The following is a 16,376-nucleotide window of genomic DNA, read 5'->3' on the forward strand; positions in this document are numbered from 1 at the left end:
GATAGATTACAAACCAATGACCTCAACAGACCTCAAACATGAGTTACCACTGAGCCAACTATGATTATTTGTTTTACCAAGTACGATTTGTTGCTCTTCACTTTCTGCCTGTTAGTATTTTGTTTGACTCATAAATATGATAACATAATATAATAAATTTTAAGAATAGAGAAGTTCAAATTTTATCTAAGTTATCGTTAGTAATTACATTTTTATTATAATTAGCTAATAGGTGATTATGACCAGTATACTTGCAATATTACATTTGATGAGTATAATATTATCATTTTAATATCTAAACACTCACACACAAACTAATGATATAAGCTAATGTCATGCCGACATCACCATTTCAGCCACCGGTTTGAACCACCAATACAACCAACCGGCTTCACCAGGTTGGTCACTAGTCCAAGATTTAAATCCAAAAAACAAACTATATAAGCCAATAATTAGCATGCAACTTCAATAAACAATTTTAAAACAACTGTATGTACTTTAGTGTTGCCAAGAACTATGAACTCAAAATTGAGTTTTACAAGTGAAATGCCATCATTTATGTGACATTATCACAAAACCCAAATTCTGAGCTTGTGGGTTGTGAGTAATTAAACCCAAATTCTAAGCTTGTGGGTGGCGAGTAATCTTATTAATTTAACCAATTCTTCAACACTCGTCCTTCAAGCGGCAACCCAAACTGTCCCTTAATGAATGGGGCCCAACAGGTGGTATTTTTGGAGGTGAGGTGAAAAATGTTTGAACTCAGGACCTGCTTAGATATGATAACGAATTACCATCAATTTCATATGCTCAAGCTCGTGGGTAGTGAATAATTTGGTTCATCTAATTCATTCTCCAACAATAAGCACAATCTTAAAAATGAGGTATGCATTTAAATTCCTGTTATCCTTTCGTAATACAGTTGATACATGTTTTCATACAGATAAGGTACAAGAGTGTGAAATGTGATCCAGCACAATACAAGCTGAGGTAATCTCCCAAACATTGAGCTTCAAACATTAATAATTTGTTCAAATAAGTGAAATTTGAAAGGAAGTTAAAATGTAAAATATAAATATAAAATCTAGCAGAGGAGTTGCAAGAGGTATTGCTAGCATCAGAGTGAATTCCCTAGTATTTTCTGAACCGAAATTCACAACAGCAATCGCTTTATTATTTTCTGGATTTATTAGTTAGAGTCAAAGAAGGTAGTTAAAACCCTATTCTGAAATATCAATCTTTATTTCTGAATTTTTCTTCTATGCCTATACCCTATTTGCATCAAATTGGTATCAGAACCTGGAACCTTCCCCAACGGTGCAAAGGCCACACGTTGAGGACAAGAAGCCTCGTGAGGAGGGGTGAGTGTGCCCATGGTTATGCCACCAAGCTCCAACAAGGGGTAAGGGAATTGTCCCACATCAGCTAGGAAGGCTAAGGGAGAGGGCATCACATATGGGTTGGGGCCTCTTCCCCATTGCGACGCTTTTTAAAACCGTAAGGGGTAGCCACTCCCCAAAGCAAACAATATCATGGTAGTGGGACCTGTTTTTTAGACCGAAATCCTTCAATTAAGAGAGCAAGTGAACAACCATTTTCTCACCTCTTAACATCATTATCCTTCCTAGTTTCAGCACAAGCTTCTTCTTCCTCGCCATCTTTCACAAAAAATGAATAATTATTCTTGATACCATCATGAATTGTGCCTCTATCATATTGCCAAGGCCGCCCAAGGAGAATATAACTCCCATCATTATGTGTCTCAAAGAAGGGAAGTTCAAATGGACTTTGGAGGCTGAAGGAAACTTTGAGGAAATAAAGAAGATGATGACCCAAGCACTGATTTTGGCCTTACAAGACTTTGATAAGCTCTTTGACATTGACTATGATGCATCAAAGATTGGAATTGGACTGTTTTAAGTCAAGAAGGAAGACCAGTGGCTTACTTCAGCAAGAAACTAAACATGGCACAACAAAACTACTCTAGTTATGACCTGAAGTTTTATGCTATTGTTCAGGCATTGAAATTCTACGCATTTCTTTATTCAAAGGGAATTTATTCTAAATTTGGACCACAAGACCTTGAGATCTCTCTACCAAAAGAAGCAAAGTCAAAGGCTTGCTAAATGGGTGACATTCTTACAGGAGTACACTTCCACATTGAGACATAAGGCTGACTTGCCAAATAAGGTGGCAGATGCATTGAGTAGAAGGGCATATTTGCTAAAAGCTATGTCTAGTAGTGTTGCTGGGTTGAAGCTGATCAAGGAACAATGCAAACAAGACCCTCATTTTTTAAAAATTCTTGAGATATTTGTACCTAGGGATTGATGTGTGTGCAGAATTCGTGGTGAAAGATGAGTATTTTTTCAAGAGTGTTAAGCTATGCATTCCCGAAGGTTCAATGAGAAAATACTTGATATCTGAATCGCATGGGGGACGTTTAGGTGATCATTTTGGCAGGGATAAGACACTAAAATAAAGTGGCTGAGAGATACGTTTGGCCTTCTATGTGACAAGATGTGTATAAGCATGTTGATCCGTGTCGCACTTGACAAGTTTCAAAGGGGAAGTGGTAGAATACAGATCTCTACAATCCTTCACAAATACCTTCAGCCCCATGAGTTGATGTTAGCATAGATTTTGTTCTCAGATTGCTCCAAACAACTAGAGGTGTTGACTGCATGTTTGTAGTTGAGGGCCTGTTTTCAAAATGGCTCACTTTATCGCATGCAAGAAATATTGGATGCAACCAATGTAGTAACTCTTTTCTTTCAAGAAAAGTGGTCAGATTACAAGGGTACCAAAGACTATCACATCAGATTGAGACATAAAGTTCCTCAATCATTTTTGGAAGACCTTATGGAATTATTGGCTACGAAATTGCAGTGCAAGCCCACCACCATCAAACAGATGGGCAAACTGAATAGGTTTGAACAGAAGTTTGGTGAATTTATTGTGGTGCCTTGCAAAGGACGACATTTGGCAATGGGATTTGACCTTAACACAAGCTGAATTTGCATATAAACCACCACTAACAGATATAAGGATCGAAGCCCTTTTCAGGTGGTGTATGGTAGAAACCTAAATCATGTTGTTAACCTTGTGGATGTCTCTAAACCAGCCAAGGCCCAGTGATGATGCTATAGCTTCACCTGAAAATGTAAAAGAGGTCCAAGAAAGAGTCTGAAGGAGGCTTGAAAGTATGAACCAACTACTCAATGAAGCTGCTAATCAACATAGGCGGTTCAATAAGTATCAAGTTGGGGACTGGGTGATGGTTTTCCTTTGGAAAGAGAGGTTTCAAGTAGAACCTTACCACAAGTAGAAAAGCCAAAAGGTTGGTCCATGCAAAGTTTGTGCAAATTTGGTGAAAATGCCTATGAAGTTGAACTCCCTCATGTCTTGGATGAATCACCAATCTTTGACGTGCCTGACTTGTACCCATTGCAAGAAGTTCACCAAAGCTACTTTTGGCGAGGCAGAAAAAAATTGAGGCCGTTGTACATGTGCGAGGAGAAGACTAGGGCTGGAATTTATTTCAAATTCTTGGTAAAATGAGCTGGCAGACCTAATATGAGAATTCATGGATTAGCAAGGAGGTATTTATGAAGATTGGCTCCAACACGTGTCAGGCAGCCAAGATGTAGGACTGTACACGGTTCGGTGCAGTTCAGTTTTGGCCAGAACCAAAAATCGAACCGAAATTTTCGGTTTTGGGATTTCCGAACCGAAACTGAAACTGAACCAAAATTATGCTTTAATTGAAAACCAAAAATGTGGCAGTTCAGTTGCGGTTTTTTGGTTTTAAACCAATTTTTTTTACAAAAAAAAAAATAACCTTTATTTTTCATAAAGTTGTTGAAAATTTATTGAGCATTTTAATTTTTTATAGGGACTCATAATTTTAACAAAATAAAATCTGTTGGCCACTTTTAACAAAAATAACCTTTATTTTTCATAAAGTTCTTAAAATTTTATTGAGCATTTTTATTTTCTATAGTGGCTATATGGCTATATTGCATGCTATATTTTTACTAGCCATATTATATATATATTTATATATATATATCTATATTATATAAATCGGTTTTTCGGTTTTTTTCGGTTCGGTTTCAACATAAAACTGAAACTGAACATTTTTATTTTTGGAAACCACAACTGAAACCGAAAACCAAAAAACCGAACCGTTTATGGTTTCGGTCCGGTTTTTAGTTTTTCGGTAATTTTTGTACACCCCTACCAAGATGACAACTCACATCCTTTCTAAGAAGGGGGGAATGATGAAATTCTGCAGTCATTATTTAATTTTCTGTTTATATCAAATGTTGTTATTCATGGGTGGTAGGGTATTTCTATAATTTCTGAATTTTAGGGTTTATTTTGGTAAATTAGGAATTAGTTTTTCAGTGTCATTTTGTAATTTTCAGGGGGTACTTTTGTGATGGGATCTATTTCTGTTGGGGCTTTAGAAGATAAGTAGATTTTTGATGGGGTTATGAACTTATGTGCAAAATTGGAGTTGGCATCTCCCAGAAGCCTTGGATGGCTTCTCTTAAAAGCCATGGTGTTAGTATAAATAGAAGCCTTTAGGCTTTAGCCACTTTTCCAGGAAGTTTTTCGTATTTTTCTTTGAGAAGATTTCTCTCCAGAGCTCAGCTCCAAATCAGGTAGGATTGTGAGGATTTGGAGGCTTGGTTTTGAGGATTTGACCCTGCGGTGCCTAGCAGTCCCTCTATCGCTGCTAAAGGCATGAGAGGCTAGCACAAATATGCTGTCACCATTCTGAAACAGTGCCAGAACAGGTCCTGATTGAAGGATTTTGTTGCTATTGTGCCTAGAAATTGTATTATTTTCTCAACCGAAATTCACAGGAGTAATCTCTTCATTTTTTTGCAGAATTCGTAGTTACTTGAGTCAAAGAAGGTTTCCAAACACTAATCTGAGATGTAGTCTTTATTATGAATTTTTCTTCTATTCCACCTATTTGCATCGCAAATTTAAAAAAATTCTCCGTATAATCAAAGTCCTAGAGACTTCAGTTTTCAAAGAAAGGTGTCACTTTAAACTCTTCCATTTTTTTCAGAATTGGATTTGGTGTGTCATATGATTCAACCACATTGTTGTATCCTAGGGGAGTCAAGTCAATTGTTGATTGCTGCATCAGTTCAAGACCTAAACCTAAACTACAAAGGGCTTAAATCTCCTTAAAGAAAGCCAGATTTTCGCACTCAGCCTAATTGGATTTATGTTTTAGTCTATTCTCTTTGTCATTTTTTTTCATTTATTGTACATTTCAACAACAATTTTAAGGAGATTCAAAGATGGAGCCTTTACTTAAAAAATCTACTCAAAATGTTCCAAATCTCAGCAAGCCCTTTCATTCCAACGAAGCCCACTTCAAGACATGGCAAAAAAAAAAAAGGTACCTTTTTACCTTAGTCTTCTCAAAGTCACTTATAGCCTCAGCAAGAAGGTTTCAAAATCTTTGCCATTGATCATTTGTCTACAAATGCTCAATTGAAGCCTAGAAAGAAGAACATGAAAAATTATGGTAGACCTCGCCAAAAAAATGGGGCAATCCTAATCAAAAGAAAAAGAACCATGTACCTCCTTTTAACGACAACAAACAAAACAATAATTTTGTTTTAATTATGGAAAAAGAGAGTATATTGCTCAAATTTGGAAATTTAGAAAAAGCAGACCTAGTCTTCAAACCAATGCCTTTAAGGAGTCTAGCAATGATTACATTAGCATGGTCTAAAGTGTTGAGAGGTGGTGGGCAGACTCCAGCATTTATGGGCATGTCTACTATTACAAAAAGTGGTTCAAGGCGTACCCTACTTTTAAAGGTCCTAAAGCAGTCATGCTCATGGTTTTAAATTGCGGTGACGGGTAGCATAACGTAACGGTAACGGGTGTAACGGGAAGCGGGAGTAGCGGATGTTACATAATGAGAAGCGGGTGTAACGGCTGTGAATTTTTTTGAAGCACGCACAACCTTGTGCATATTAGTGTACTTGCATGTTTTAAGCTTTTAGCCATTCTTAGAAAGAGTTTTAGTGTATTTTGGATCCTTTCGTTCGAGTAATTAAGTTATTTGGTAAGGCCAACAAGTTTACATTTGTTTTAAACCACCATTGATAGAAAATTGTGTGTGTGTGTGTGCGCGCGCGCGCGTGTGCGCGTATTTATACTTCTCATTGTTCTTATCTTTGATAAATTTCTTATGTGTGCTAAATTAATTAATAAAACAAAATACATTATACACTCCATTAATCTATTAGACACATAAGACATATGAATAATATAAATATAAAATTGCCTGAAAAGAAAGAAGGTTGAAGTTGAAAAGTAAAGAACATAAATATCACATTACTAATATTATCAAAAAAAAATATTTTCCTAACAAGTTAGTATTTTGAAATTGTTAATTAATGCATCTATTGTGAGTATTTAAAGAAATAGTAAATTTTGTATCATTGTCATCCTCATCATAATCTTTTCCCCCTCTTGCCACTTGGTATATTGAGAATGATATATGAAAGAGAGAGAAAAAGTGAGAAGAAAAGGTAAAAAAAAAAATATTTTTTTTGGTGTAACAATCTTGCAGCGGTTACATAACGGCCGTAGCGGCCTTTATGTAACGGTCGCGGCTCGTAATGGCCGCTAAGGCCGTGATTTTTCTTCCCACTGATTTCGTGGTGTGTAAAGGTATCGGTGACCCAAAAAACCGTCGCGTAACGGCATTACGTAACGGTCGCGGCCTTTATTTAAAGCCATGATCATGCTTGACAATACCCATAGCACTCAAGCACTTCACAATGGTGAAATTGAATTTGAAGTTTACTTTTGGAAAAGTGTCAATGTTAAACAATGTGTTCCACACTCCTTCCATATGAGAAAATGCAAAACCAAAAAAGAGAGCTCCCCTCCAAAGAAAAGGAAGAGTTGATGGGTGCATTATGAATAGAAGGAATCTTTAAAAGGCGAGGCAGCATCATCTCCAACAATCTCTCATCAGCCCAAGCATCCTCCCAAAACCGAACCCTATTACCATTACCCAATCTAAAACAAAAGAACAAACAAGCAACTAGGAAACAAACTCGGAGGTAGCATGAGAAACAATGCCATTTCCTATCCCACCTATTCTGATGCAACCCTAAAGTTACTTTTCATCAATTTGTGCGATAGGGAATTAACTTCTAACAGAAAACTCAACAAATAGTTTCCAAATATAGAGATGCTTTTAGGTACCACATTGCAATGTCTAGTTCCCCTTCAAATTTGGATCTTACATTCTCCCAACTAAGAGGTGGTCTCTCTAATTCTCCTCAAAAACCAATCCAAAAAAAGGCACTCATCAACCTCTCAAGAACCATAGCAACACTTGTAGGCACTAATGGGCATGTTGGAAAGGGAGGCATTAATGAGAGTAATTTGACCTTCTAGAGATAAGTATGCCCTCTTTCACTCCTCCAACCTCCTACCTATCCTCTCAATGACAAGGTTCCAAAAGGCCAGGAAATTAGGGCTGCCTCCAAGAGGGATACCTAGATAGGAAAATGGCCAGCCTAATGAGATGGCAGATGCAGCCTGCCAAGACCTTAAACCTCTATAAGTCCCTACCAGCCCCCTATTGTCTGCCCATGAAGCTTCCCCCGTCCTTCCTTGAAAACTTAGTTGTCCTTGGATCGAACTAGCTTGTAGGCCCTCCCAACTTTGGACTTTAAACACTCAGTATTAAGATAATCCACCCCTTCCATATCTCTTCTTTGAATAATTTCCACAAACAGAAAAAAAAAAAAAATCTTCCTGCTTGAAACCAGCATCCTCATCAAACAAACCTTTCCCAGAGCTTATCCTTTTCCAATCAACCACATCAATCCATTGCCAGCAAGGCGGAGGTTCAATCCTTGAAAAGACCGACTAAATTTTAAGCCTATGACCCTTGCCCACATTTGTAGAGCTGCAATCAAGGTAATATAGCTTTTGATTAGAGTATTTGGGGTTTCTTACCTCCACTCCATTGTAGCTTCCCAAAACTTCTTCCGCTCAGTCACCTCCCTTCACAAATCATTGAGCTGCTCCCTTTACTGGAATCTTCTCCAATGATAAATATTGTTCAGTGGTATTTGCTCTCAACTGTACCATAACAAAGTGGTTGGAGGACTAAAAGTCTTTGCCCAAGGGCTTGATGTTTTTGAGAGCAAAAATATGTCCAACTCCCTCAACAACCAATGTTCAGGAGGGATGAAGCTGTGATGACAGTTGATTCTCACCATAATGACAAAATTCTCCTTTTTTTCCTCAAATATAAGCTTTTTGTCAATAATAACTTGGTTGCCCCCCTCTTGACACCCAGGAGATTCATGAGCTTGGTTGAAAAATTCCAGAATAACGAAACTTCAGAGCGGTAAAGGTTTGAAAAAAGGATCAGAGGCACTTCAAGAATCTGGGTGTGGGTGAAGGTAGGGTTCAGGCTGACACTCTTGGTTATGAGAGAGAGAGAGAGAGAGAGAGATCAAAAGGGTAAGATTCTGGGTTGAATGTGACATGGGTGATGGGCTCCACAATGGTTGAAATTTAATTTCACGATAGGTTACAGGCTGAGATGCAATGTTGAAAGGAGAATCTGGGTTTCAAGCAGAATGGTTCAATGATGATGAAGTTCATCCCTACGACCATCCCACAAAATTGACACAGCAGATGACAAAGAAAGATATGGCTCTGCCAATGTCAGTCTGCATCAACAAAAATTTAAGTTGGCAAAATTAGACACATAAGGGAGTAAAAGTAAAGATAAAACTAAAACACTAAAAATATAATTTAATTATATAAATATTAAGAATAAGTAAGGAACAAAACTTGGCAACCAATAGAAGGTTTAAAGTGAATTTTTAGACATCTTCTATCAATTGTGCATAATGAGGAAGAAATTGAAGGGGATGTTGCTCATGGAATTTAGCATACATGAAGTGGAGATGTGCTTTGGAGTGTTGGTTGTTTGTTGAGTACCCCAAAAGAGAGTATTAATCAATAAGAAGACCATGAGGCTAGCCACATTTTATACTATGAAAAACCTAGGAGTTTAATTCAATAAATGGAAATGTTATAAAGGATGAGTGACAATACAATAAAAGTCATTAAGGCGTATGCTCCCCAACTAGTATTAATTGAAAACCTTAAAAAACAATTTGGGAGGATACGGATAGTCTTATACAAAGGATGAGTGGTATAGCATTAAGGATACATTACGGAATGAACATATTTGCAATAAGTTAGACGTAGCACTAGTAGAAGATAAGATACAGGAATGGCGGCTTAGTTGGTTTGGGCATTTGAAAGGTAAGCCAAGTAGTGCACTAGTGAGTACGAGTGAGTTAGTCATTGTAAATGGTACTATAAGAGGAAGGGGAAAACCTAAAATAACTTGGAATGAGGTAGTAAGGAAGGATTCAATAGCACTTATATTAGTCGAAGATAATGTCATCAATCGCATGAATTGGCAAAAAAGGATTCATATAGTTGACCCAATGTAGTGGGATTTGAGGCTTGTTATTGTTGTTGTTGTTGAAAATACATCAAAACATTGAATAAGAAATGATTATAACCACAAAGCTCTCAATGAGCGGATGGCTACACTATTTAAGGAGTGTGTGGTACAATTTGGGGCATAAGCCGCAAAACAAATGGAAGATGACGACTTAACAACAAGAAAAAGGACCAAGGCAATGAAAAATCATGATAACCTATGATGACGGCTGGCATTGGATAAAGGCATAAAGCCAAGTGGGGATGAAGGGCTTACTAACAATCCTAAGGATTTGGGATGACAGCATTATAGGGTAAGTAAGCCATAAACACTTTGGATGATTAAATTTGAAAGGCACAATAACGTACAGTTCAGAACAAACAATGATAGGATCTATTTTAAGGTACAATAAGCCCAATGCAAGACCTAATGCCTTCACACAAAGGGACGACCCCTAAACTAATTAAATTCATAATTTCATGCAAATTGAAAACATATTACAATCACATATTTATAGGCCTAATAATCTTGGAATCAAGCAAATAAATAGGGAAACCTAAACACTTCTAGGATACCTCTTTCCTAATGAATAAAACTCTAATATCTAGAGGATCATTAACTAAAAAATACTAATATAAAATGCTAGAAAAAAAAAACCAATAAATTACAAGATTGCACAAAAATCTTTAAAATCCCAAACCTGATGATTTGCTTCATCAAAGCTCACATTGCACAATTCTCCCCCAGCTGGTGAAAAATGCAACTTTAAATGATGAAGAATCAAAGAACCAATCAAACTTGTTACCAGAAGATATAATCTGCAGGCTTCAAAATAAATAGGAATGCAACTAAGGAGAGTTATTGAGGACAAATTTATTCGGAATGACAAATTCCACAAACACAACACAATTAATGCTTCAACTTTGAACTCAACAAATTTACCATCCACAAATGGCTTAATCTTTGTGATTTCTACTTTTTCAAGCTCATGGATTCTTCAGGATTAGATGCCAATTTTGGCAGGGGCTGTATGCCCTAAGGTCCTGTTACTAATGCAAATGGTTACAGCTATGGTTTCAACACTAGCTCGCCAAGCAATTTCACACACCTCTCCTTTTTTCCCACAATAAAAAATTTTCTATCGACCATATCATGAGCTTCAACAATATCCACTTGATTGCTTGGCTCAATGAAATTTGGAGTAGTTCACTCAGCCTGAATTACAGTTGGGCCAATGGTACCATGAGCGCACTCTCAATTCCTTACTCCTCTATCAACATATCCAAGCATACTATTACATATATCATTTTAACATTCACGTCCCCAGACTCATTCTTGCAATATTGTAGATCCAAAGTATTCCATTGTACAAGGACATGGACATCTATCCAAATCTTCAATCAAAGCATCTATTGATTAATGGGCTCGAATTGGTCCTTGGTCAACATGGTTTTGTTCTTTATTTCACTGTAACTGACTTGAGAGGGTGATGCAAAGGAGTGGAAGCTTGGTGAAACAGGCTAGGTGATCTAGGCATGACACACAGATGGGTCGGGTTAAAAAGTGAGCCAAAGGTGGGGGTGATTTGAACTTTAGACTTATCTGGATATGAGCCTGAGTTGTGGGCCAGGAATCAAGCTTAAATGAAGAAAATGGGTCAGGCATGTAAAGACTTGAGCAGATGAATGGTCAGGTTATGTGGGCCTGAGGCTGAAAAGGGGATCCAGGCAATGGCTCTAGGGCAGATCATGAAAGAGACGGGGAGGGTTCAAGAAGACCTCTGCAATGGTGATGGTGCAGATAGGTGATGCCAGAGAGGCAAAGGTAGAAGGAAAGATACTCGCAGGGTGATGACAAGTTCATTGATGGTTGGTTGCCTTCAAAGGTGGAAAGGAAATGGAGACACTCATTATTCAATGAGGAAGAAGAATGGGACCAGAAAAGGTCTGCGGAGCTCCAACAATGGTCTGGAGGTTGAGGGAGGCTGTCATGGTTGCAAGGCAATCATTCCAACTGGTGTCACTTGAAAGTATCCATCTGTGCAGATATGCATGCACCTGTCCACGTCTATTTCCAAAGGTTTCAGGGTCTCTGACTCCTACAAGCAAGGGAAAACTCTGGCAGGTTGCTGGCTTGAAGCAATGTGCACTGGTGGTGGGGTAACAGACAAAGATGGTGCTGTCATTGAGGGAGGATCGATGGTGGGGAGACAATGGTGGTGGTACAGCACTAGGCTCTGGCTCTGATGCCAAGTTGATGCAGGATCTGAAGTCTTCACACAAAGGGATAAACCCTAAAACCCAAATTGAAGTCATAATCTCACTCCCATTGGAAACATGTTACAATCACATATTTATCGACCTAATAAAAAACCACCAAAAAAAAAAAGCACACACTCATGCACAAAGCAACCACATATGCAGGGTCCAGGGAAGGGGCGGACCTCAACGAGTCTATAGTACGCAGCCTTAACTTGCATTTTTGCATTTTCACCTAATCTTCTTCGAAATCAAGCAAATAAAATAAGAAAACCTAAATACTACTAAGATGCCTCTTTCCTGATTTATATAACCTTAGAATCTACTACATCACCGCCAAATAAAATACTGCTATAAAATGCTGTTGAAACAGGGTGAAGTCCCCAAAAAAAAAAAAAAATCATCCAAAAATCTTTAAAATCCAAAATGTGATGAATTTGCATCATCGAAGCCCACAATGCATCAAAGCCATATGCAATGAGTAAATGGCTACACTAGGAGGAGTGACCGCTACTCGTGGATAACAAGGGGAACTTTAAGGCCAAACAGCAAGAATATGGATCAAGGCAATAAAAAATCTTGATAACCTGTGATGATGGTCCTGGATAGAGAGGTATAGCCAGGTTGTGAGAAGGCTCATCAACCAGATCCTGGGGATTTGGGATGAGAACATTGAAACAAATAAACCATAAATAATTTCAATAATTAAATTTAAAAGGTACAATAAATAAAGCTCAAAACAGACAATGATATAATCATATGTTCCTATAACAATACATGGGGCATATTCATAATATTCTCCCCAGTCAAAGACTAAATACAAACAAATACAAATGTCAGAATAAGGGTTTAATTACAGCCAATGTGATGCAAATGGTAAAGATATCTCCCTTCAGAATAGATTAAAACAAATTGCTGCTGCAATTCAACAGATATCAAAAACTTCGGGTGATTGAGGAATTGATTCAACCGAGTTGATTTTAAGCAAAAATAATTCTTCTGTTAGCAGAGCACTCATTCATTCAACATGCTCTATAAGCATATGAAAATCAGAGAGTGCAAACTGATGATGTTACAACAGCTATCCCAAGTATGAACTCAGAAAACCAGAAAGCAAACCTTATTTGGGTGGACATCATCAAAAACATGAGCTTGACCGCCATAAAATATAGTCATCTGCCGACTGACAGATGTTAATCCATGTCGACTGCCACCACAAAAGACAAATATCTACCACCATTAAATAGCCCTTTGTTCCATAAAATGAAAAATGGATACAAAAAAAATCCAATTTTAAATTTGTATTATGAACTAACATTGGGGGGGTGGAAGATTCTGGTTCAGAAGCATGAGTTCCAGGCTTTGGCCTGCTGCCACTTGCAGGCAGCACAGATAGGTTTCTCTCAGAGGCAGAGGCAGACACAGAGGCTCCAGTGCACGCTTTGATGGAACTTAAAATTCCAGACCCTTTAATTCCAGTTCTTGATCCTTCATCAGCTGCCGATCGAGAAATTATGGAAGGACCTGCATTGGCATCCCTGAATCGGTTTGAAGGGACCTGATGCACAAAAGGTGCAAAATGACTTGTTCGTGGAGGATACTGTGTTGTGGGACCCACATTCAATGCTGCTGATCGCTCCCATTTGGAAAGATTGGCATCAGATCTACCACAAGTGGGTGGCTGCAATATAAGAGAGGCAGAAGTTGGCCTCAGTGGCTGCACACTAAACAGGAGCTCCTCATCTGCGGACCTTCTAGGCCGCTCCCCCCCTGCTCCATTTTTAAGCATCTGAATTTGAACAAGACTAACAACATCAGACAATACAGATAGCTGATTTTCAGTCACATAAAAAAGATGGGATATCCAGGAAAAAGAAAAGTGTTAAGTGGAACCTTCATCAAATGTGAGCTCTCAAGTGAGTCTGATGCCATTTGTGGAAACCCATCTCTAGATGATCCCATAAAGGTAGAATCCGAATTGCTCCGCTTACTTCCCGTAAATCTGTTACTAACCTCATGCCCAGAAAGATCACTCCTTAGCCCATAAAAAGGAACCCCCTCCAAATGATTTCCAACCTGTCTCTCTACCAAAATTGATAAGAACAAGTATCAAGGTTTCAGTTTGACTTTAAAAGGCACCATCCAGAAAAACTTAGGCACTCCTAAAAATAATGCAGTTTCAACAATGCAAGTACAACAAGTAAGCCTCAAGAGTTGCACACCCTTAAAAAAAGGCATACATAAAATCGCCATGAGATGAATTAGAGGATTAATGCTACAGAAATTTTCCTGGCCCGCCGTAACAAGGAAATTAATAGAAAAATAATAAATTACCCATAAAAGAAACATTTATGATTTAACTGAGATATTTCCCCAAGAGGAACCACCATCAAGGGAAGAAAACTAGCGTACATCCAAATACAAGATCAAAAATCTACCAGAGAAGCACACTAGCAACATAACAACAGAGAAATATGTCCGACACAAAAAAAACGATAAACGATTACAAATCGGAGCCATCGAAAGAGAACTCAACCAAAAACAAGAGAGAGAGAGAGAGAGAGAGAGAGAGAGAGAGAGAGAACACAAAAGGGGCCAACCCCATCAACGACCTCACTTAACTGCTCCATACAAAGAGTACCCACCACACCAGAGAGTGCGAGAGAGTTCTTTACATCATCAAATTGATATGTCAACAGCAGCCACGCGCACAGAATACACAGAAAAAATCAAAAGGTACATATAACTAGAGTATGTAACAAAAGAACTAAAGTACCCATTCGGCTGGGTAAAGGAAGAAGATATTCAAAACAATACCAAAAGCAGAGCAGAACGCGCGCGCGCGCGCGCACACACACACACACAGATGGAGTGAAATTACCGGAACCCAGATCAGAAGTGGTGGAGATGGGGCCGCGGCCGGCGCCGGAGGAAACCCCAACAGAGGCCGAAGCAGAGGGAGAAGCCTCAGAGAGTCGGAAATCGGCGCCGCAGCCGGCGGTCTTGGGGGGTGCAGCGACAGGCGCATCGGAGGCGCAGCTCATGCCTAGAAAATCGTGAAAAACAGGGTTCACTTCGGCGCTGGTGTTAACATTGCTCTTACTCTGAGCCATCATAGCCATCGGCAGCACGGCCATTTCACCATTCGCAACTCATGCTGCATAGCTCACTGCCTCCTCCACCCCCTCCCACAAGAGGAAAACTACAGAGAAAACCGAGAGAGACGAAGACAGCAGAGAGAGGAAAAAAGAAGGGGAGAAAAAGAAAGCACGATTTTCAGAAAAGATAAAAGATGGGTGAGAAAGAAAGAGAGACAATCAAGCTTTTCTGAAGAGAGAGAGGCATTAAAAAGCAAAAGCTTCTCGCTTTCACTCTTACCATTTAATGGCCTCTCTCTCCCTCTGGTTGAGTGCTGTGAAAGTGGCTGTAGTTCTGTATCCGTATGCTCTGCGGTTCTCTATCAATTTTGGCTAATGTATTTTTGCAATGGGAGGGGAGGGGCCACTGAGGAATGCTTTTATTTTATACGCTCTTCTTTATGATAAGATGATTTAAAATTTTTTTAAATAAATAAAACAAATGGGTATAATGAAATTTTTGCAATACTATTATTATTATAAAGGGCATTTTCGTTATCTTTCAAAAATATTAAATTTATTCTTACCTTTACTAATAATTATTTTAAAATACTTCTTTAACTCCCAATAACTTTTTCAAAATATTCTTATAATTATGTCAGATTTATCCCTATAACTGCTCATAATTATTTCAAAAGACCCTTATAACTATTTACAATTATCTCAAAATGTCCTTATAGTATTTGATTCTTTATTATTATTTTCTTTATAATTTTTTAAAAAATTAAAAAAAAAATTGACGTAGGGCCCATGGCTAGTATATTTTATGTTCTTTTTTTTCATTCAATTTTTTCTTCTTCATTTTCTACTTCTTATTCATTTTAAATTCAAAATTATTTGATATTGTGTAGTGTTTTAAGAAAATATCCAAGCCATCTTCTCGTAATCTTCTCAAAAAAAAGGGTGAGAGAGATTATAGCTTGGAAGCCGACTCTTCCCTTTACTAGATGTGTTAGATGTAAATTTTAAAAATTAAAAGGTGACTTTTTTCATAATATAAAAAACATATTTATAGTAAATATGTATATATAAAATACATTCCCCACCTTTTGATATATTTATTACCATACCCCACAAAGGATGACCAATACGCATTAATCTGACATAAAAAATAACATTATTTTGCATTTTAAAACATTGTCATATTACTTGAAACTATAGAATATGAATTTTGAAAACATATACTTAACATTTTTATGGAGTTTTATCTAAATTAGTAAGCTCTCAACTTGTGACATAAAAGATTCTTTCTTGCAAGCATAATTTGGCTTTCAAGCATTAAACATGAACTCGCATAAAACTGAACCAAATTTGATACAACTTTTATTACATCTTCATTTGAATCCATGCAATTTCAAATTTTAGTCTCGTGACATTTTATTGGAAAACCTCAAATATTTACCGGGTATCCTTTATTTATTTTATTTTTTGTTCAATTGGAGGCTC

The 16,376-nt window shown here is 37.7% G+C and overlaps 1 protein-coding gene across 4 annotated transcripts in view; it reads right to left on the reverse strand.

Annotated features, from left to right (window-relative positions):
* LOC131151899 (protein TIFY 8) overlaps window positions 1-15,281 on the reverse strand; it is a 29,309-nt gene extending 14,028 nt beyond the window's left edge. For 3 of the 4 annotated variants that reach the window (XR_009135796.1, XM_058103371.1, XM_058103372.1), the window contains exons 1-4: window positions 14,675-15,281; window positions 13,687-13,877; window positions 13,110-13,582; window positions 12,913-13,000 (exon numbers count right to left, since the gene is read on the reverse strand). Coding sequence is in view for 2 of the 4 variants with exons in the window: in XM_058103371.1 (XP_057959354.1) it covers window positions 12,913-13,000; window positions 13,110-13,582; window positions 13,687-13,877; window positions 14,675-14,930 (1,008 nt within the window). In the remaining 2 variants the exon portion in view is untranslated. The remainder of the gene's footprint in view (window positions 1-12,912; window positions 13,001-13,109; window positions 13,583-13,686; window positions 13,878-14,674) is intronic. The other variant, XR_009135795.1, reaches the window with a different exon arrangement.
* Window positions 15,282-16,376: the final 1,095 nt, after the last annotated feature.

The sequence above is a fragment of the Malania oleifera genome, chromosome 3 (assembly GCF_029873635.1).
Source record: "Malania oleifera isolate guangnan ecotype guangnan chromosome 3, ASM2987363v1, whole genome shotgun sequence".
NCBI classification, from domain to species: Eukaryota; Viridiplantae; Streptophyta; class Magnoliopsida; order Santalales; family Ximeniaceae; genus Malania; species Malania oleifera.